Consider the following 20,242-nt stretch of genomic DNA (forward strand, 5'->3'; position numbering starts at 1 on the left):
CCCCCCCCCCCCCCCCAACCACCGGTTTGGCACAGCCTGCAGAAGCCTCGTGCGTGTTGTGGAGCAGTGAAGAGATGGCTGGGCCTACTAAAGGCAGACATGTCGTATGTGCATCTCTCTTTGTATAAATTTGGATTATTTTCGTGGGAGAAATACAGATACAGAGATTTCTCTGGGATGACGTCATGAAAGGGACTGCAGCCGCAGTCCACACCCAGCGGCAGGCGGAGCTTCAGTAATCGAGCCGTTTTACTTCCGGGTAGGAAATTACTCACGGAATATAACCAATATTTCACAAATAATTTGTTTTTTAGTGATCTAAAGGTAACATATGATCATATACTATATATAGAGAGAGATATAGTTCACTCTGAAAGGCTTAAGAAAATCATTGTATGGTCCCTTTAAGTCGATTGCTGAAGTCGCTAAAGCAAATAGTTGAAATCGCTGAAGCTGATATCTGAAATCGCTGAAGCAAATAGCTGAAATAGCTGAAAATATTAGCTGAAAATGCTGAAGCTGATAGTCAGCTAAAATATTAGTTAAATGCCAAATTAGCCTAAAAAACTGAAAAAACCTAAATTAGCCAAAACACCTAGCATGAAGCTGAAATATGTGCTACATTCCAAAATAGCCTAAACAACAACAACAAAAAAACCTAAATTGGCAAAAATAGTTAGCATGTAGCTGAAATATTAGCTAAACTCCAAAATAGCCTAAAAAAACAAAAAAAGCCAAAGTTAGCCAAAATAGCTAGCATGCAGCTGAAATATGTGCTAAATTCCAAACTAGCCTGAAAAAACAAAAAAAGCATAAATTGGCGAAAATAGCTAGCATGTAGCTGAAATATGAGCTAAACTCCAAAACAGCCTAAAAAACTTAATAAATGCCAAAATAGTCCAAAAAGCTAGCATAATGCCATTATAACTTTCAACTTTACTACACTCTGACTCCAGATAATATAAAGTAATGACTAATCAAGTATATTATAGTCGACTAATCTTGATAGCCCTAATCTCCTATTATGTGTCTTATCTTTATATGTTTTTTCCCCATATGGATTCACCATGGATACACATGATTAAAAAGTTATTTTACCTTAAATCTTAAAGCCAGAAGTCAAAAACTAGTTCAATAGACCACTTTTTTTTTCTTTTTTTTTGTACACAGGGGGATTATTTTAGCTCAAATCCTCCTGCAGGGATTATTTTTGCAATATTGTGCTATTTAAAAATAGACAAAATACAACCCATAGAACAGAGTTAATGTCTTTTAAGAGTTTCCATAACTGAGTGTTAAGCTTGTGCATACGTCTGTGTTGTTGACCGGATTATTGGAACTTGCCTGTTATGGGTTTGATTGATGGATTCCTGCCTGCAACATCAAGGTCTTATGTAATCACAACAGTAGCTCCTTACAGATTTCTTTGGTCTGAATATCAACATTTTGCTGATGGGAATCTCTAATTGTGAGATTCCCAGTTATAAACTGAGATTGAACAAAATGTTGTGTTGATTGGACAGTTGGCTGCAGCCTGTGGCGCTTTGCTGCTTATAAACTTTGTGACAGTCACTTTATATGTCCATGATGATAATATGATTTCCATTCTGATTTCACCATGTCATTATCGCAGAAATACTTGACTACTTTAAGAAGAGTTAACACTGTTAGCCAAAAGATTTGGCCAAATAAAACAACCACGGAAACAAGTCTGGCTTCTGAAATCTAATGGCTGTAACTTACATAAAATATTTTACTTCTGAAATCCAAGAAAATTATTTTTGAAGCAAGCTCTGACACTCATTAGCTCAAACGAAATGTGCTCTGCCACCAACTACTCCAACACAGATTAGGAGTAATCAAACTGAACCATAGGGTAGTATCAATCTCAACCTCAACAGAAGCCAGAAAAAATGAAGAGGTTCATGTCAAATCTGAAAATGTGAGGAGATCCCTTCAGCAGGGCATCGTCTCCCCCAGGAGGAATACACAGGAAGGCTTCCAAGACAGAAGCAAGAACAACACCATCATGTACTTAACCAGTGTCTTGGGTACATTTACCACGCTGTACGCTTCAGCATGGTAAATATACAAGCCTGCAAGACACACCTTTCTGACCCCCTACAGCTCGGACAACCCAAAAACCTGCACCACTCATATTGAAGAAACAACTTGGATTGCATAAGTGGTGAAATGTTCCAAGAAAAAAGATTTTAGGTCCAGATGCAATGACTCAACTTCAAGACATTAGCTCAAAGTACGGAACTGGTGCAGATTAATAATCAAAATAAGAATTTCAGTGGGATGTATGCTAGCTTTCTGAAGTTGAAACGTACCCTGTGGTCCTTACCTTTGTGATTTTCTTAGAGCTGTTTGACACTTCAGAGGGGCCACCCCCAAACCTGCACAATGCTGTACGGGTTTACTAGTTCAAGACAAGCCACGCATCCATGACAACATGAATCTCCAATACGACTCTTTCAGAGATGGGATGTGTGGATGCACAAGTTTGTCATCTCCATCTGATCCCAGGTGGAGCTCACCAGTTAAGAGATTCATTTTTCCCCTTTTTTACCCCACAACCTAAGGCTTGTTTTGTGTTTTAGCCCCCTGTGCGACTGAGAGTTTGACACCTGTGCACTAGAGCTTCCCTTTGCTGTTTCAGTAACCAGAATGAGACCAAACCTGCCTCTGTGCTTCACCCTCTGAGTGTTGGTGTGGTGATGTCACATGAGCTTGTCCTGACAGACACCTTCAGCTCCATCCTGTGACCCAGATCAGAATCAGATTATCTAAATCTCTTTATCCACGTCATATTTACTGGCCTTTTACAGCTGTAGCATCACCATGGCAACGTCCAGCTACTCGAGGCAGCATAATGTTTGCAGAAATTATGAACTGTTAACATGATGTGCTGACAGAATTTGTTCATATTGAAATATTATATTAGTATCAGGACAGTTGTCTTTTACGTATATATTAGCATGTATGTTTCCTATCATGCAGTTCATGTCGTTTTTTTATGTTTACTTTGTTTTACCTTCAAATTAAAAAAAAACAAGGTTTGTACAGTCAAACAACCTAAAAAAAGTTTTGAAAATTGAAAATACAATTTTTAGGTCCTTGAAAAGTTTGTGGACAATGGCATCTTCTCTTAAGTTTTGGAAAAGTTATGAAATTTGAATAATTTATCTGCACAAGAAATTAAAAAATAAAATAGTTTAACACAAGATTCTAATTTAAATTGTGACAGAATCTTTTGTATATGTCCAAGGGGTAGATCCCCCCTCCTCTTTACTGCAGACCTCTGTCATGCTTGCATACAAAGTTTTTGTTTTTTCTACCTGTATATATTTTTGCTTGTGTCTTTATGATTAAAAAAAAAGTGCTCCAACGGTTTTTAGCTACTGTATCCAAATGACCCCAAGATAGTCTCTGTAACCTGTTTGTGAGCAGAGTTTTAATAAAAACAAAACTCATGACATAATATTATTTCTAAAATTTGAGTCATAATATTAAAGTCTGTCTAATTTTCATATCAAAAACTTGGGAAGCGTGAGGGGACGGGTTGGTTTTGTCCTTAATATGACAGGAAGGTTAAGCTTTAAGGCCTCATGTTGCGTTCACACCAACCGCAATTTGCACACCAAACTCGCATTGGCTGGCCGTCGCCTGCTGGACGCAGGTTGAATTTACTTTGTTCAAATTTGTTCATAAACTTGATGCCCCAGATGCGAGTGGGAGGAGCCACCACCAAAGGTTTTAGCCTGATCGCTACATGAAGCAATGTCTGTGTACATCTCATTTTACAATGCATGGAAAACATGGATGATGTTAAGAGATCAGGTTTTATTCATTTTAAAGAGCCCTCCATGTCAACACCCCTCAACACTCCTGGTGGTACGGGGGTTGACCCACATGGGTGCTATAGATTTTTGGATCCTAGAGAGGAGCAACCACATCTTGTGCTACATTCACACCGCCCATTTATGATTTATGCTTTTATTTTCCAGGGATATTTAAGGAAGTCAAGGCAAAATGTCTCTTTCTACTAACATTTTGAACATTTTGAGAAGGAATGGTGCATCACGTGGTTTTGTATCAGAACAACCCACAGTAACATTTTTCCCTGTGGGTTCTTCTATCCTTGGCCCTATACTTAACACGGGTGTTTCAATCTGGTTATTAGTCGGTTTCAGTGTTTTCGGTGCAGAGTTATCTCCAGCCCATGTCACTTGTCCTAGAATCATGGATACTCTTTGTTGCGGCTGCATGGCCGATGCTGGCCAAAAGAGGAAAACTCAGATGCAGGAATGACTCAAACAAATCCAAACAAATATATCAACAAACATCACTACAGTGTGGGAAAATATGTACAGTATGTCATAAAAAATGACTAGAGTGATAGTCACCATATTACCAGAAGGTTCACTAGAATGTACAAAAAATGAATTTGATGGTGGGAATAGATGAGAAACCTTAACTAGCTTAGCTACTCTTAACTAGAAACATTAAGTAGTGAATCCTCGTGAATTAATTCCAGGTAGTTGTGACCATCTCAAGGAGAACCCAGGAGGGGCGGGGCATCCAAGCCGCGCAGAGCAAATCATATGAAAATCCAAAAACCAAAACATAAGCGGCAATGCATAACACTAATTTCTCACACAAGTCGTCCATTTATTTTTAAAATCATCCAAGATGTATGAGGCATTTTTGGACTTTCCCAGTCACATGTTTTCTAGTTTACTTTTCAAGTGGATGGTATTATGAGGTTACATACTCTCTGCACAAAAGTGATTATTGATCACCAACTAGTATAAACTCTGAGGGAAACTTTTGATTATGGAAGGTCAGTACAGTGAACAACAGGTGTAATTATCATCAGTTGTTTGAGATTAGCAGGAGGATCTCAAATCTTCATCTAAAACACTGGTTCAAAACTTAAAAAAAAAAAGCTTCAAAGAACTGACGGTAATTTTTCGGCACAAAAGAAACATGAAACAAAAGACGTCTCGCAAGTTTTTCTTTGTAATAAGTGTTGTGAATTAAAATGAAAACCACTATGAATGTTTTATCAACAATCATTTTATTAAAATGTTGCAGTCAAATAACATGAAATTAAAAATGTTTTTTCTCTCTCTGTTCTTCCCTGATCATGAATTTCTCTTCTTCTTGCCTCAGGGTGCAGCAGTGGGCTTCAGAGTTCTCTGTTCAGCTTCGGGAGTTAACAGTCAAGTATTCTGGCTCTCTGCTGCTACAAAAGGTCAGTAAAGTCAAAATAGATGAAAACTCTGTTGATTTGCTGCAGTCTCGGTTTATTTGCAAAGAAAGGAAAGCCAAAATATTTGCACAGCTTAGTTCAGTCAGTGTAATTTCACGTGTTTTGGATAGAAATTAAAAGCACAAACAAAAAGTACAGTTAAAACAACACAAACGACTACACAATTGAACACAAAGCATAAGAGAGAAGTTCTGAAGTTGTCAGCTGTCAGCTAGCATGTAGCTGAGAAAATAGCCAAACTTCAAAGCAGCCTAAAAAAACTTTCAAAAAATCCTAAATTAGCCAAAACATCTAGCATGTAAATTGTAGCCAAACTCCAAAACAGCTTAAAAAACTTTTAAAAAGTCCTAAATTAGCTAAAACAGACAGCATGTAAATATTACCTAAACTCATAAACAACCTAAAAAGGTGAAAAAAAAACCTAAATTAGCCATAACAGCCAGCATTTAAATATTAGCTAAACTCCAAAACAGCCTAAAAATGTAAAAAAAAAAAAAAAAAAAGCCTAAATTAGTCAAAATAGCTAACATGTTGCTGAAATATTAGCTAAATATAGGCTAAATAGTCCAAAAAGCTAGCAGAATGCCAATTTTTTTTTAACTTTTAAGCTGTAACTTTTTAACATATGAAAAATAAAAAGGCAGGAATAAATCAACTTTAAATAACTTTCAATATTTTACTCTCTATAAAAAATATTTTGTCAAAATTATACAAGTTAGAAGTGAGTCCAAGATAACATTGGGCCATTAATAACAATAAAATAAAATTATCTGGAGGGCCGGATATAATTACTCTCAGGGCCGGATTCGGCCCCCGGGCCTTGACTTAGACACGTGTGTTAAAGCATTCCCAGCATCCCTGAAGTGCACTTGTCATTTAGTTAACAAACTGATCCAAGGTGGCAAACAGATGAGGGACGCATCAAGCAAAAACTGAGTAAAGGTCAGTGCTTTCTAAGTTCAACACTGTAATTAACAGCTGCAGGAAATGCCAAAGAGTTGATAGACTTTTTTTTTTTTTTTTACCTTAAAGTTGTACCTCTTTATTTGAGCCTGCATACACACTAGCGAGCCCAATTTGGAGCCTTTTTATTTTTCTCAGGAACCAGTGCTTTCTAACTTCAGTTTGGTGAATGTTGGGCTAATTCAAAATTAGCGAATTACTTAGAGTTCATAATTACAAATGACCAGACTGGGCCGTCCCACCTGTTCACTCAGAGGGCTGATGCACATCAAGATTCTCAATACATTAACCAAGATACAGCAAACAGTTATAGTTACAAACAAAGTAAAAAAGATGGTCTGTTTAACTTCATTTTTGTGATAAAAAAAAACTTGTTCATGTGAGATGGGAAAAAAAAAAAAGAGATGGAATGTTTATGAACAAAGGTGTGATACTGGGGGATCTAACAACTTTCCTTGACTGTATCTCTTCAGAAACTGAAAGATGTGGAGTCTATTGTCAAGATTGTGGAGCTGAATGGAAACCATTTGGTGAGGGAGTATGCCGATGAAATCGAGCGCATGTTGGGAAGCAAGATGAAGTCTGTGAAGGTTAGAGCAATCAAAAATGACCTGAACAATCACCATTACGTTATTAAAAAATATAAAACAAACATGGAGTTTATGGATTTTTGACTTGTAAGTTAAGTGTATTTTTTTCTTTGAAGACATTAAAATTCTCATTGTTCTTGAGTGAGAATTTGTATCTTTTTTTGTTGAAATTTCTATTGGAGCTTCCTCTGCTTGTGTTTGGAAAACCACTTTTTTTCTTTCTTTTCGCTCTGCTTTAAATCAAATTATTCTTTTCTGGTTTCTTTTCAGAGGTTAGCAGAATCTGCGGAGGATTCTGACCTGTACCACGAATACAACGCTACACTGGAGGTCAGTGACCTCTTCTGTCCCCACAACCGATCCATTATAAAGAGATCATTTCAGTTTTCAAATTAAAACTCTTTTCTCCTCACTGCCTGTGAAAGGTTTTAAATTGTTGAAAGCATTTGAACAGGCTGTTTTAAAGCTGGTGACATGGAACCTAAAGATTTCCAACTTTAGAATTGAAAGGTATTTTTGTCATGAGTTGATTTAAAAGTAAAAAAGAAAAAGTAAAAGAAGACATTTCTTGTCTCTGTCTTATTCCACATAAATGTGCACTTATGACAACATAAAAACTCCTTACAGCACTCTATAAGGACACTATAACTAGACATGTTTTGATCCATATGTGACAGTGAAAAGAAGAAGCAAAGGTTACCTGATGCTTTTATCTAAACTAGTTGCTTCTTGACACTCTAGTAATAAAGCTTCTTTTCTGTTTAGACAAACGGCCCTAATAAATGAGATTAGTCGTGTCGGGGAAACTCGCTGCTGAAGCTTACAAGTAAATCCAAGCGCTTGTCTCTGCTGACACACTTTGTTCAAAGTCATGTGATTCGTCTTCTTTCCTTTCTGTCTCTTCACAGCAACAATTCATGTTGTAGCAACATATTGTTGATTCTGTCAGCTTTTGATCAGCTGGGTTTGGATGGCTGAAGCTCAGTCTCTTATTTGAAAATGTTTCCAGTATTGCAAATGTTCTGAAAGAAAGTTTTCCTCAAAGCAACCGTCAGAGTTTAGATTTATGTAAGGATTAAAGAAAATCATACACAAAATCCTCATTTCCACTGAGTGGTTCAGTATTTGTGCATTTCCATTGTAAAAATGAACCCATTAAACAGTACCAAACCGTACCTCTTGGGGACCCCCATTGGTTGTAGGTCCATTGAAAAAAATGGAATGGACCAGTTGGGGCGGAGCCACTGTGGCCACCTGTTGATCGGCAGAAAGTCATGACGACTTTAGAAAGCACCAATATGGCGCTCAGTTAAGCTTCCAACGTTAGCTTGAAAATATTCTTCTTAAAATCTTCTTCAAGACAACATTAAATTCCTGTTATACACAATGTACCAGAAATAAAGCAAGAAAAGGAGGAGCTGCTGGATGACCTCCACTGTTGTTGCTTACAATGACATGCTAGCTGTCGACACAATGCACACGCCATGAAAACAAACCGTTCAGTTCAAGCGAGGCTTAACTGAGTGAAAACGCTTACCAGAATGAACTGGACCGTAACGTACCACTCCTTACTATACCGTACCGGAGCGCTCAGTGGGAACGAGGCTAATGGGTTATAGCAGCTCTATGCATTTGAGGGCTCGTCACTGGGAAAAAATTGCGCTTTTGTCTACAGACTTCCACATTTGTTGGTGGGTTTACATGAAGTCCACTTAGTACATTTAATCCCTATGCATGTCTAAAGTTCATTCTAGTCTTTTTAACTAGTATGTCCCAGTGCTCTATACTTTCCAATAGAAAAACTTTACTGCTCATTTTCAGCAGCTACCTCCCCACTGCTGATGGATGCTGAACAAATCAAATCTAAATTTTCACAGATTGTTTTCAGTATGATCAAAGCAGTAGATTTCTCTTTCTTCACTGTAACCCTTTTTACAACCGTCACCCCCTGCTGGCTGTTCAGTCTGCCCTTTACAAATGATAGTCATCTGTACTCTCAAGACTGCCTTTTTCAGCACAACACTCTATATGTCATAATTTAAGTTGAAACACTCAGTCCTCCTGCAGCTGCACTGCTTCATCAGTCGAACATCCTCCAGAAAAAAAAGCAAATTATTTCACATGGAGCAGGTATTTTTAGCACACGGCTATAAGATTTCACACATTTGTGCACGCTTTCCTCTTTCAGTTTGATTACTACAACTCCATGCTGGTCAACACTATGGATGAAGATGGTAATTACATAGAGCTGGGTGGAGAGTTCCCCCTGGAGGAGAACGAACACTTCAACAACTTGCCAGTGAACACTCAGCAGAGCGACATCCAGGTGCCGACCAATGTTTACAATAAAGGTGAGGCAGGTTGTGCGTGGCATGTTCACACCAAGACACTCCCACAGGCCTAAACCAGGTTTTCTTTGCAGATCCAAACATTCTCAACTCCATCTACAACACAGAGGCCTTAAATGATGTCTTCATTAGTAACTTCCAGAAAGACCCCACACTCACCTGGCAATACTTTGGCAGTTCCTATGGTTTCTTTCGGATCTACCCTGGTACGTATATCCAAGTTCAAACTGTGAGATTACTTTTTGTTTTTTCTTTATCTGCTTTGGAAATCCTATTTAATTTTTTGTTTCTAGCGTTTTTACATGATATTTTTCTCTCCTATCTATTTCTAAGCATCTGCATTTAGTTCTTATTAGAGACTGTAATTCTTTATCTCCAAAGACGTTAGCTGATTAAAAGCCCAAACAAGAAGGCGTTTAGGAAAAAATGAGGCTGTTTATCAGGTTTTCCAGTATTGGAAATCCCATTAATATAGTATTGTATTTATTGTGGTGTCTTGCAGGTATTAAATGGACTCCAGACTCCAATGGTGTGGTGGCTTTTGACTGCAGGAACAGAAACTGGTGTGTATGATTATCATGTCACAGGAGATTATAAAAAAAAGAAATAGCAAACGGTGTGTTCTTAAAAAGCACTTTTCTACCTTCCTTGAAGACCCAAAGCACTTTAAAGTCACAGTCCTATTCACCCATACACACATTCACACACTGATGGCAGCTCCACTACTTAACATTGCCAACCTATAACCACCAGAAACAATGTGGGGTTCAGTGTCTTTCCCAAGGACCGGAGGGGGAACCAAACCTGCAATCTTCAGTTCAGAGGTTGTCCACTCTACCTCTGCACCACAGTCGCACTATACAACACAAATTACACTAATATTAAATCCAACAAAAATGTTTACATTAGCTTTATACGACTGTAATGTTTATTGTTACAGCATCATACGACTTCAAATAGTGACATTAAGTTTGATAAAGAGTTAAAAAAATACAAATAAATGACAAAAAAACTCTCATCCCAATCATGAAGCAACATTAATTCTGGTTTGCTTCATACCTTCTCCAAGTCAGTTCACCAGGTGAGCGCCAGTACCTGAGCTCCACTTCAATTTGAAATGTTCCAATTTCCCAACTGTGATCATTAAGAAGTATCAATGTCTCAATAAAACACAACTTTATTCACAATGTGTTGTTCTGGAAATAGGGAGTGAAAGTCAATGCAGTCAAAAGCTGCGTTTCCATTGACAGAAACTGTGTAAATTGGATTTGGACTAATAAATTCATCTAATGGAGCCACAACAATTTAGAAAAAAACTCATATTTATCAGAAATAAGTCTTTGCACTTGGAGGAGATGCATTTTGAGGTGTATCGAAATCAAAGACGCTTATAGAAGAACTGGACAAAACAAGTGTTGACGTCCCCCAGAGGAAAGGAATTACCTTAAGCCCTCGCAAAATCAGGCCAGAAGCTTCTCTGTCACTTCCTGATGCGTCTACCGCCATATTGTAACCGTTAGCAACCCGTCAGCAGTGATTAATCCGAGTCGGTCTGAGTCAAGTTTTTAGAGAAACTACTGTCAACCAATCAGGGGCGAGCTTGTTCAAAGTCTACACCCCTCCCACTTAAAGTGTCTCAGGAGAAGCTGCCAATCAAACGTTGGAGGCGGGGCCAGCAGGCAACACATGCATTCACTAATTGGGGAGTTTATAACTTGAATGACTTTCAAAAAAGAAAAAGAAATATCTTTAAAAAAAAATAGGATTAGAAAGAACATTTCTATTTCTCAATGCAAGTCTATGGGACTTTAACCTTCTTGCAACCAGCAGGTACTTCCTATTTGGAACACAAGAAGGGAGGGGTTTCTAAGTCCATTGATATACAGTCTATGATCGACACATTTTGCCAAACTTCGATGAAAACACTTTTTTTATAATTAAATGAGTCACATGATCAATAGTGACTGCACCGCTACAGGCATCACAAGAGGTCCAACAGTGTCACACAGCTCTTTAAAAGTTGAGCGTGTCATGTGGAATTGTTGGATCCACAGCTCCTCCGTAAAATTACCAACTACGATTTTCCCAAATCCCTTCATCCGTAACCACTCCCATGTAGCTTTACACTCCATGGCCTGAATAAGACGCCAACATCTCCTTTGATAGATAATGAGCATTATAGTGCTTTGACAGAAATGTAAATGTATCTGCTGTAGAACAAAGTATCGTTCACATCCATCGCTGTGTTTTTAAATAAGTTATGATGTTAGTTGGTTGGAGTTTATTTACATAATTATGATTTAATGGAAACCGTGTAATTGCAAGATTATATTTTTTTACATTCCTTGAATTTTGTTAAGTTCTAGGAATTCTATTTTACAATTTGAATTGTGTCTGGAAAATCTCTTTCCTTACAGCGTTTAACTGCAGGGTCGTGTCATCTTCTTTCTGTATTTTGTCCACATGCTGGTTAATAGACTCCTCTCTATTGACGTGCATTGACCATTAGATGCTGACGTTCTCGCACCATGCTGAGCTTCAGGGAGCAGGTGCTCCTCAGACTGTGTGAGTGCAACAGCAGACTGATTGCTGCTCAGCTCTGAAATGAGCCCTGATCCTCTCTGAAAGATGTTAAGCTGCTCCTTAGCCAGGTCACTGCAGCCCAGATGGCACCATATGTGACCATTCATGCCTCTCTAAATAACACCAGGGAACTCCATATGTTCCTGAGCACCTCGTCCCGGCACATTTCTGCAGCTCAGCTGCTGCAGCTTTTTGCATGCCTCTGCAAGTACTGTTGAGCTGTAAGCCAAAGTGAGACACGATCATGGTCAACAGTGTGACACAGTTCAGTGTCATTCACAAGGTTGTCTGTCTGTGTTGTTTTTGTAGGTACATCCAGGCAGCCACATCTCCCAAGGACATCATCATCATGGTGGACATCAGTGGCAGCATGAAGGGCTTGAAAATGACCATCGCCAAGCACACCATCAACACGATCCTGGACACACTGGGGGAGAATGACTTTGTCAATGTCATTGCTGTGAGAATTATTCTTTGTAGAAACAAGCAAACACAAAGCAACCAATAAATTAACAAATCATATTTTGGACAAACGAATGACGACTGCAGGTTGACAAGTTTTGCTAAGCTGAGTCTCAGATGTGTGGCAACATTCTATCCAGAACCTCACACACTGATGCTGTCCTCAAAAACTGTTCTCTAAAGTTTGTCTTTTTTTTTAAATAATTTTATCATTTTTATTTTCAAACAAGAACAATATACAAGAACAATTTCACAAAGGAGTTGGATAAAACTGTTGGAACATTTCTGTCAATGAAAGGAAACCCTACAAAAACTGGAATAATTTGGAACTTACTAAAGTAATTTTAAAAAAATACCGGAAGTTAAGATCCTGTTTTGATTGTTTTCATCCTATCAGAAGATCCATGACCTGCAAGGCAGCATATTTGGCTCCAGGGTGATTGACTCATCTTAACATTTTTTTAAGCCTGCAAAGATTTGAGCAGAAACCCTGTGATAGATGTAGCAAAGTAGCCCATTCCATAATAAAGTCTTCTCTGTGTTTCACAGCAAAAACTCCCTTCTTGTTGGGCATTATTTTTGTCTGCGAACAAAGACTTTATGTTAATAACAAATTCAAGTTCTGTTGAATAATTCAAAAGCAATATCTGATTTTTATGAGATGGTTTCCTGTCACGTCTTTCTTTTGTTTGAATTATTTCAGTGGCTTGGACCTTTCTTATATTTGCAGAAAGATGCCAGTAGTGTTCTGAAATATTTAGCTTTTCTGAACCACAAATTCATTGCGTTTCTCTGTGTTTCTCCATTTCAGTACACCGACTATGTTCGCTACGTGGAGCCATGCTTCAGAGGAACACTAGTGCAGGCTGACTTAGACAACAGGGAGGTAAGACCACAATGTGCAAGCCCTCTGACAGCTGAAGGGCCTACATCTACTCAGTCACTTACTGAGAAACATCCATCCATCATTAACCACAAACAAATGTCTGATTATGTGTGCATTTTGTCCAAACATTGATTCTTTAGGGCTCAAAATAAACAGATGAACAGTGAATTCTGTCCTATTTCAGAGGCTATTCACACTTTGGTATTGTTGTTTTAAAGTTTAAATGGGGCCCTACCATGATTTTCTTAAGGCTTTCAGAGTGAACTATATCCATGTATATGATCATATATTACCTGTGGAACACTAAAAAACAAATTATTTATGATATATTGGTTATTTTTCGTGAGTTTTTTCCTACCCGGAAGTAAAACGACTCGATTCCTGAAGCTCCGGCTGTTGTTGCGTGTGGCTGCCGTCGATTTCATGACGTCATCCAAGAGCTTTCCTTTCTTTAAACAGTATCCAAACTTCTTCAAAGATGGATGCACATAGCATATATCTGCCTGTAGTAGCCCTGGCCATCGCTACACTGGTTCACAACACAAATACACTCGGCCTCTGCACGACTGTGCTGTGTTGGTTCTTGGTGGGGTGGAGGGAGGGGGTCTTAAAGGAGCCCTGCGTCTAAACAAACATGTGTTCGAGCTGGAATTTATTGAAGACAGGACACAACTGGAAGATATACAGTATTCTGCATCTAAAATGAACGTTTTTTTATTGATCATCACTAGCTCAGTGGAAAATTGAGTATTGGTGTTAGAATGGGGACGGTGCTGGCAGAGCAAACTCTTCCTGAAAGGGGGCGGTTCACATCGCGCTGATGTCAGCACGATACCACCTGCTTGTTTTCATGGGTATGGGAGGGGCTGCTGCAGACAGCGCAGGTTTTTAGAGGATTACTCTTAAATGCATGAACGGATCAAAATGCCGCTTTTGGGTTCTTTATAGTGAGGAATGAACAGTATAAAGCACTTAAAACCTCAAAAAGTAGATTTTTCATTGTACGGCCCCTTTACGTTAATGCTAAAGACGCGAATTGAGGTTTTGTGCTGCGATTGAAACAACAAATGCCCTGCAGTGGTCAAGTAAAAGCCCGACCCATACCATAATAAAGTGCAGTGCCAGAGTTTAATTATCTGAATTTTGTCAGGTTAATGTGTGAGATCTATCAATCAAGGACTTAGTTTTGGGCATGTTTTCAGTAACTCTATCAGCGGGTAGAATATTAATTAATTGTGAACATTTTTTTGTCCTGAACTTCAATCTTTTTCCTTAAAAATGTAGATATTTAAACTCTGGCTATGCCACTCAAGTCATTCTGCTGCTACACCGCTACACCGCCCTTGACGCTCAAATCGAGCTGCAGGATTTCAGATTGCCTAATTTTGTGTCTGTGCCATTGTCTTAACATTAAAACTGGCCGCCTCTGCCGCCAGTTTAATACGCCCTCCAATCATGAACTAGTCCCCAATATACTTAAACTTCTCTACCCACCTTTGGTGGAGAGCCATGGGCTCAGATTTGGATGTGCTGATTCTCATTTCAGCTGCTATACACTCGATCATGAATCGTTCCAGTGTACAGTGAGATTTGATTTGATGAAGCCAAAAAAAGCAACATCATCTGTAATCAGCAGTAATTTACCCCTGAAGCTTCCAAAGAGACTCCCTCTGGTCACTTACTGCATCTTGAAATTCTGTCCAAAGAATTTTGATTCCTGAAAGTTTGAGAAGTACCTCCCTGTGAAGAGTCAGGGCAGTAATGGGTCCTTCAGAGGAACTCGGGACATGCCTGTAATCACAGAGGTGCAGTGACTTCAGTTACCCTTATTACCCTCAGTGTGTTCGTCTTGAGTTCAGAGCTATTCACCTTGCACCTGTTGAGCCACGTCTAAATAGCTTTTCATTGTCCTCCAACAGAAAGTGTTTCCAACCAACAATGTGACTGAGGCTAAATATCAGTAATACTATTTCAGTCTTTAATCGATTTCAGTGTGCATTAAAGGGCGGGTGAAGAGAAAACAATCCCTCTTTCTTCCTTTCTCAGCACTTTAAGCTGCTGGTGGAGGAGCTGCATGTTAAAGGAGAGGCAAAGATCAAGAATGCCATGAAGGAGTCATTCAAGATCCTGAACGAGGTTCGTGGTTGTCTCGGTTGACTCTGTTCCTGGAAGGTTGAAGTCCGGTTTTGATTGTGTTGTCCAACTGTTTGTTTGCAGGCGAGGGTGAACGGTCAGGGCAGCATGTGTAACCAGGCCATCATGCTGATCACAGACGGAGCCATGGAGGACTTTGAGTCCGTCTTTGAGGAGTTTAACTGGCCTGAGCGCAGAGTAAGGATTAGAGCTGTGCTCCATATCTCTGTCTGGTCTTTCATGTTCTGTTTGGTAGCATTATTTGTATTCCTGTGAGTTCAATCAAGTATTTCTTCTTGGACCTTTGATAAAAGCTTTGGTCTTTTATAACTCATTACTGTTTTTTGTCAGCATGCTGACAACTTTGCCAAAGTTGTGATGCTGATGTCTCCATATAGGTTCGAGTCTTCACCTACTTGATTGGCAGGGAGATGACCTTTGCTCAAAACACCAAATGGATTGCTTGCAACAACAAGGGTGAGTTTGTGTGCATTTGTGCGAGTCATTGTAGTGTTTTTGTGTTCGCATACACTCAGTCCCGATTGCGTTCTCCAGGTTATTACACTCACATATCAACGCTTGCGGACGTCCAGGAGAACGTCATGGAGTACCTGCATGTTCTCAGCCGGCCAATGGTCATCAACCATGACCACGACATCATCTGGACTGAGGCTTACATGGACAGTGTGGTACGCTGATCTCCTGATCAAAAACAAGCAGCTTTTTCATTTGGGTGTTTTGGTCGTCATTTTCATTTAGAGACCACCTTTCAGAGTCCTGCTGTGATCGTGCTGTTCCTTCACATCTCTGTCTTTATGCTCATTTGTATGTTTCCTCCCTGTAAACCTGCACTCATCCTCCATTGTCCTCTGGGTCTTCTCTTCCATCTCATTGAAAGCTTCCCAACACAAACGAGGTAAAGCGCACAGAGTGGAAACACTTTCAATGTAGAACCATAGATGCTCTAGACACAGACACTGTTTTCTGAGGTTTGGTAAAGCTTCACCTTCATGGTTTGTATTAGTAGTCGGTTGACAGACTTGAGAGTGGATATAGTATGTCATGAGTCAACTTGAACTGAACACCAGCATGGTTTCTAGAACAGAGAGCTGCTGCTAATACCCAATGTGTTCATCGGTTTTCCCAGACATACAGACTCTGTGAATGAGGAGCCTGAACATTTCACAGCCGTTTTAAATGAATTCTCTGTTTTTGAAGGTCTAAACAGACATAGCTTCCTGTCTTTATAAGAAATTGTTTATGCATTCATGCTCTGACTTTCAGTGGGTTTGACATGCAGCTCCCTCTGAGTTTTAGTTCCAGCTGTCCTTATGGGTGGATACAGGCTGTCCGCAAGTGAAAAATGGAAAAAAACTCAAAATATCAATAGTCAGAGACTGTTCGGTGAAACCAAAGACAGAAATGTTCGCGCACATAAGTAAGGGTAAAGCAGGTGAGACCTGGGATGTCATACAGGTTTTTCTTTTTTTTCAACCCCTCCAACACATACAAAAAATCCTACGGACTGCGCAAGTGCTTTTCACGTGATAGGGGCTGCTTTCTTGCTGCCTGACTGTTAAGCTTAGGAAATTTGACAATCAGAGTGTAGTGTGTGTGGACATCCTGCAAGCGTCCTACCGGCACTCACGTATCACATCAACAACCCCGTTCGTGCAGCATTTGTGTGCAATCAGTAAGGAGCCAGTACAGCTTACCAATGACTAGAGCTGACTTAAGGACACTGTATGGACGCCACTGTGATATCGTAAGGCGTGCAACTTCCATTAGCCTTACCAACACTTCACGACAAACTTACCACACGTACGACAATGATACGTTCCATTTTGTGAACTGAAAGTGATGGGCAGATTGATCTGAGTATCGATGATATCAATACCAAAGTGAAGTATCGATACTATTGTGATTAGATCAATATTTTCAATACTTTTGTAGTATTTTTTCTTCAATTTGCACAGTAAAAAGCTTGAATTTATTAACGCCATTCCCTCCCTGCCTCATCGGATAATCCAGAGAGTCATTACAGGGACACAGATTTGCACCAATGGCAGGATTTTTGTTGTGTGGTTTTCATATTTTTATATTTATTACAGTGTTGCTTTTGTTTACTTTTTTCACTAGTGACTGATATTTTACTACTGTTTTTATTTTTTTAAATACATGTTTATAGTGCTGTTATACTCAGATTTTGTTATATTTATACTTTTATTCAAAAGTTGCACTACTTAATGTTTTCTTCTTATAATAAAAGTATGATGACATTATTAATGCACATGTTCTGTATTTGATGCATGATCAGTTAAGATTGTATTGCTGACAGCCTGTTTTTTATCATACACTTAATTAGAAAAAAATGTTTATAGCCAAAATAATTCTATAATACAACATTTCAAGGAAAAAGTATCGGTATTGGTGTTGATTAGTGATACTAGCCTTGTAATTACTTGAGATCGGATCGATTTTTTTCTTTTTTCTGACCACGTTTAAAGAGTTTTCTTTGTATTTTCTGTAAATACAGCACTGGTTTCTGTGGTAGTTAGCTGTTTGTGCGTATTGATGTTTCAATGGTTAGTGTGAGGTAGTTATTAGACAAACAACACAAAGAAATAACTCGACAAGGCTGTAAAATCTCTGACAGGTTTTTGAAAAGTTTGCAAATGACTTAAAAGGATCAAAAAATAGCTACAGTGTAGAGTTAAGCATGTCAGTAAAGGTTACATGGTTTTCTCATTTGTTCTGCTGTCCCACAGCTCTTCAACACCAAGGCTCAGAGCCTGCTGCTGATGACATCAGTGGCCATGCCAGTCTTCAGCAGGAAGAAGGAGACGGTCAGTTTGGAGCTGGAGTGCATTCATCCACTCATGTGTCAGCCTCCCCTCTGTACACCGTCTGTGCTCAAGTCGACAGCTTCAAATGTCTTTCACTGTTTCAAACACAGATCATCAGCAGGTTTATGACCCTACACCAGATCAATGATCTATTCTGGTAGTTTTGGCTGTTGGGTCACCTCACAGCTTTGTTTCATATTGACCTAATGCGTTCCTGCGACCAGTGGAAAGGTGGTGGAACTATTATTGTCTCCTGCATTTCTATGACTCTTGAGATCTTCCTCAAATTCTTCTGTAAATATATTTTGAGCTCCTTCAGGAGACACTCTTATTTTGAAGAATCTGAAACCTCAACAAACTTTCTGCTAGATACATCATTCTAGCTTTATATATTCACAGTACAGATAAATGTTTAAGATCCAAGTATTTAACTCGATAAGTTTTATACCATTTGTGAGTTCCAATTTTTACAAGAAAACTTTGTACTTCTTTTGAAATTACCTGAAACTATTATTACTTATTTAATCATTTTTATTTTCTATAGTTCTCAATTGTGCTTTAGCATTTCCATGTGCATTTTTGTAGGAAAATGCATTTTTTTCTATTTTTTCACTTCTCTGTAAAGAAGTGCTTTTGCAATTATTGCTAAAAGATTTAATGGTTTTGTTAAAAATAGAGAAAGAAAAAGAGACAAAAACAGACATTTTGTTTCTGAATTACAAACAAAAACAAACTGAAGAAACACTGTTGGGTTCTGTGTTGATGCTGTCTCCAGCTGTCTCATGGGATCCTGCTCGGTGTAGTTGGAACTGACATCCCACTGATGGAAGTGATGAAGCTGGCACCCAGGTACATGGTGAGTCTGAGAGCGCCACCTCCCCACCCCCACACAGTTGTTTAAATCCAGATAATGTAAAAAAAATAAAACAAAAAAACAACCTCTGTTGTCCTGCTTTCTTTCAGCTGGGAGCTCACGGCTACGCCTTCCTCCTCAACAACAATGGTTACATCTTGGCTCATCCTGACCTTCGACCACTGGTAAGTTCTGGACCTCAGATTTGCTACAGATGACTAACTTAGCTTAGAGCAGCAGCTGCTCAGACATTTCCAAACAGGGTGTGATGAGAAAAATCCTGAAACTGGAAGTCTGATGACGCTTACTATGATTTTTGTCTACAACAGTATAAAGATGGGAAGAAACTGAAGCCCAAACCGAACTACAATAGTGTGGATCTGTCAGAGGTGGAGTGGGAGGACATAGACGAGAAGGTGAGCTCTGACAGAGTAACTGATCTAAAACTGAAGACCTGCAGGAACGCTCAGGAATCTGTATTGACACCTGTCTAATAATACCATCTGAATATGGATAGAATTCCATCCATCCATCTTCTTCCGCTCATCCGGGACCAGGTCGCAGGGGCAGCAGTCTTCTTTGCTAAGCAGTCTTAGCAAAGATGCCCAGACTTCCCTCTCCCCGACCACTTCCTCCAGCTCCTCTGGGAGGACCCCGAGATGTTCCCAGACCAGCTGAGAAACGTAGTCTCACTAGTGTGTCCTGGTCCTCCACAGGGCCTCTTCCAGGTGGAAGTTCATGGAAGAGCTGGCTAAATGTTCCAGACAAATACTCCGAGATGTTTTTGCAGAAGGGGAAACTTCTTTTGATACCAAAATTAATAAAAAAAACAGCCGCTGGGACTGTTGAGCTGTACTGTACTGATCTGTGTTAAAGTCCCCACACAGACTGAGGATTCGACCTGAAGCTGATGCAACACATGAATTATTTTTTAACCATTCTAATTTAAATCCTGCAACAGTTTCTTATTTATTTCTAGATTTGTCCTCTTTTGAGTTGTCGCCTAACTTTTCATCCGGTCCGTAGCATGTTTTCCCTGTTTTACTGCCTGACCAGTCTTGATTCAGTTAACCAGTTCTGCAGGTGCATTAAAGTTAAAGAAAAAGTCCCATTCATTTTCACGCACCTATAAGTCTGTGAAATTTGTTCTCTGCATTTAACCCATCCCCGGGGGAGGGGTGAGCTGCAGACACAGCCGCGCTCAGGAACCATTTGGTGTTTTAACCCCACCAATGGTTTAACCCCCCAATCCAGTCAAGCAGATAGGCACTGGGTCCCATTTTTAGAGTCTCACAAA

General features: G+C 39.3%; 1 protein-coding gene across 2 annotated transcripts in view; it reads left to right on the forward strand.

Moving 5' to 3' along the window:
- The window catches only part of LOC112152695 (voltage-dependent calcium channel subunit alpha-2/delta-4), a 63,688-nt gene that overhangs the window by 11,261 nt on the left and 32,185 nt on the right, over nt 1–20,242 (forward strand). For both annotated transcript variants that reach the window (XM_024282435.2, XM_036212145.1), the window contains exons 2-18: nt 5,182–5,263; nt 6,718–6,834; nt 7,105–7,164; nt 9,023–9,185; nt 9,257–9,388; nt 9,685–9,745; nt 12,075–12,225; nt 13,039–13,113; nt 15,160–15,249; nt 15,331–15,444; nt 15,645–15,723; nt 15,802–15,935; nt 16,145–16,162; nt 18,015–18,092; nt 18,868–18,948; nt 19,056–19,130; nt 19,275–19,361. In XM_024282435.2, coding sequence (XP_024138203.1) covers nt 5,182–5,263; nt 6,718–6,834; nt 7,105–7,164; nt 9,023–9,185; nt 9,257–9,388; nt 9,685–9,745; nt 12,075–12,225; nt 13,039–13,113; nt 15,160–15,249; nt 15,331–15,444; nt 15,645–15,723; nt 15,802–15,935; nt 16,145–16,162; nt 18,015–18,092; nt 18,868–18,948; nt 19,056–19,130; nt 19,275–19,361 — 1,597 coding nt within the window. The remainder of the gene's footprint in view (nt 1–5,181; nt 5,264–6,717; nt 6,835–7,104; nt 7,165–9,022; nt 9,186–9,256; nt 9,389–9,684; nt 9,746–12,074; nt 12,226–13,038; nt 13,114–15,159; nt 15,250–15,330; nt 15,445–15,644; nt 15,724–15,801; nt 15,936–16,144; nt 16,163–18,014; nt 18,093–18,867; nt 18,949–19,055; nt 19,131–19,274; nt 19,362–20,242) is intronic.

The sequence above is a fragment of the Oryzias melastigma genome, linkage group LG6 (assembly GCF_002922805.2).
Source record: "Oryzias melastigma strain HK-1 linkage group LG6, ASM292280v2, whole genome shotgun sequence".
Taxonomy (NCBI): domain Eukaryota; kingdom Metazoa; phylum Chordata; class Actinopteri; order Beloniformes; family Adrianichthyidae; genus Oryzias; species Oryzias melastigma.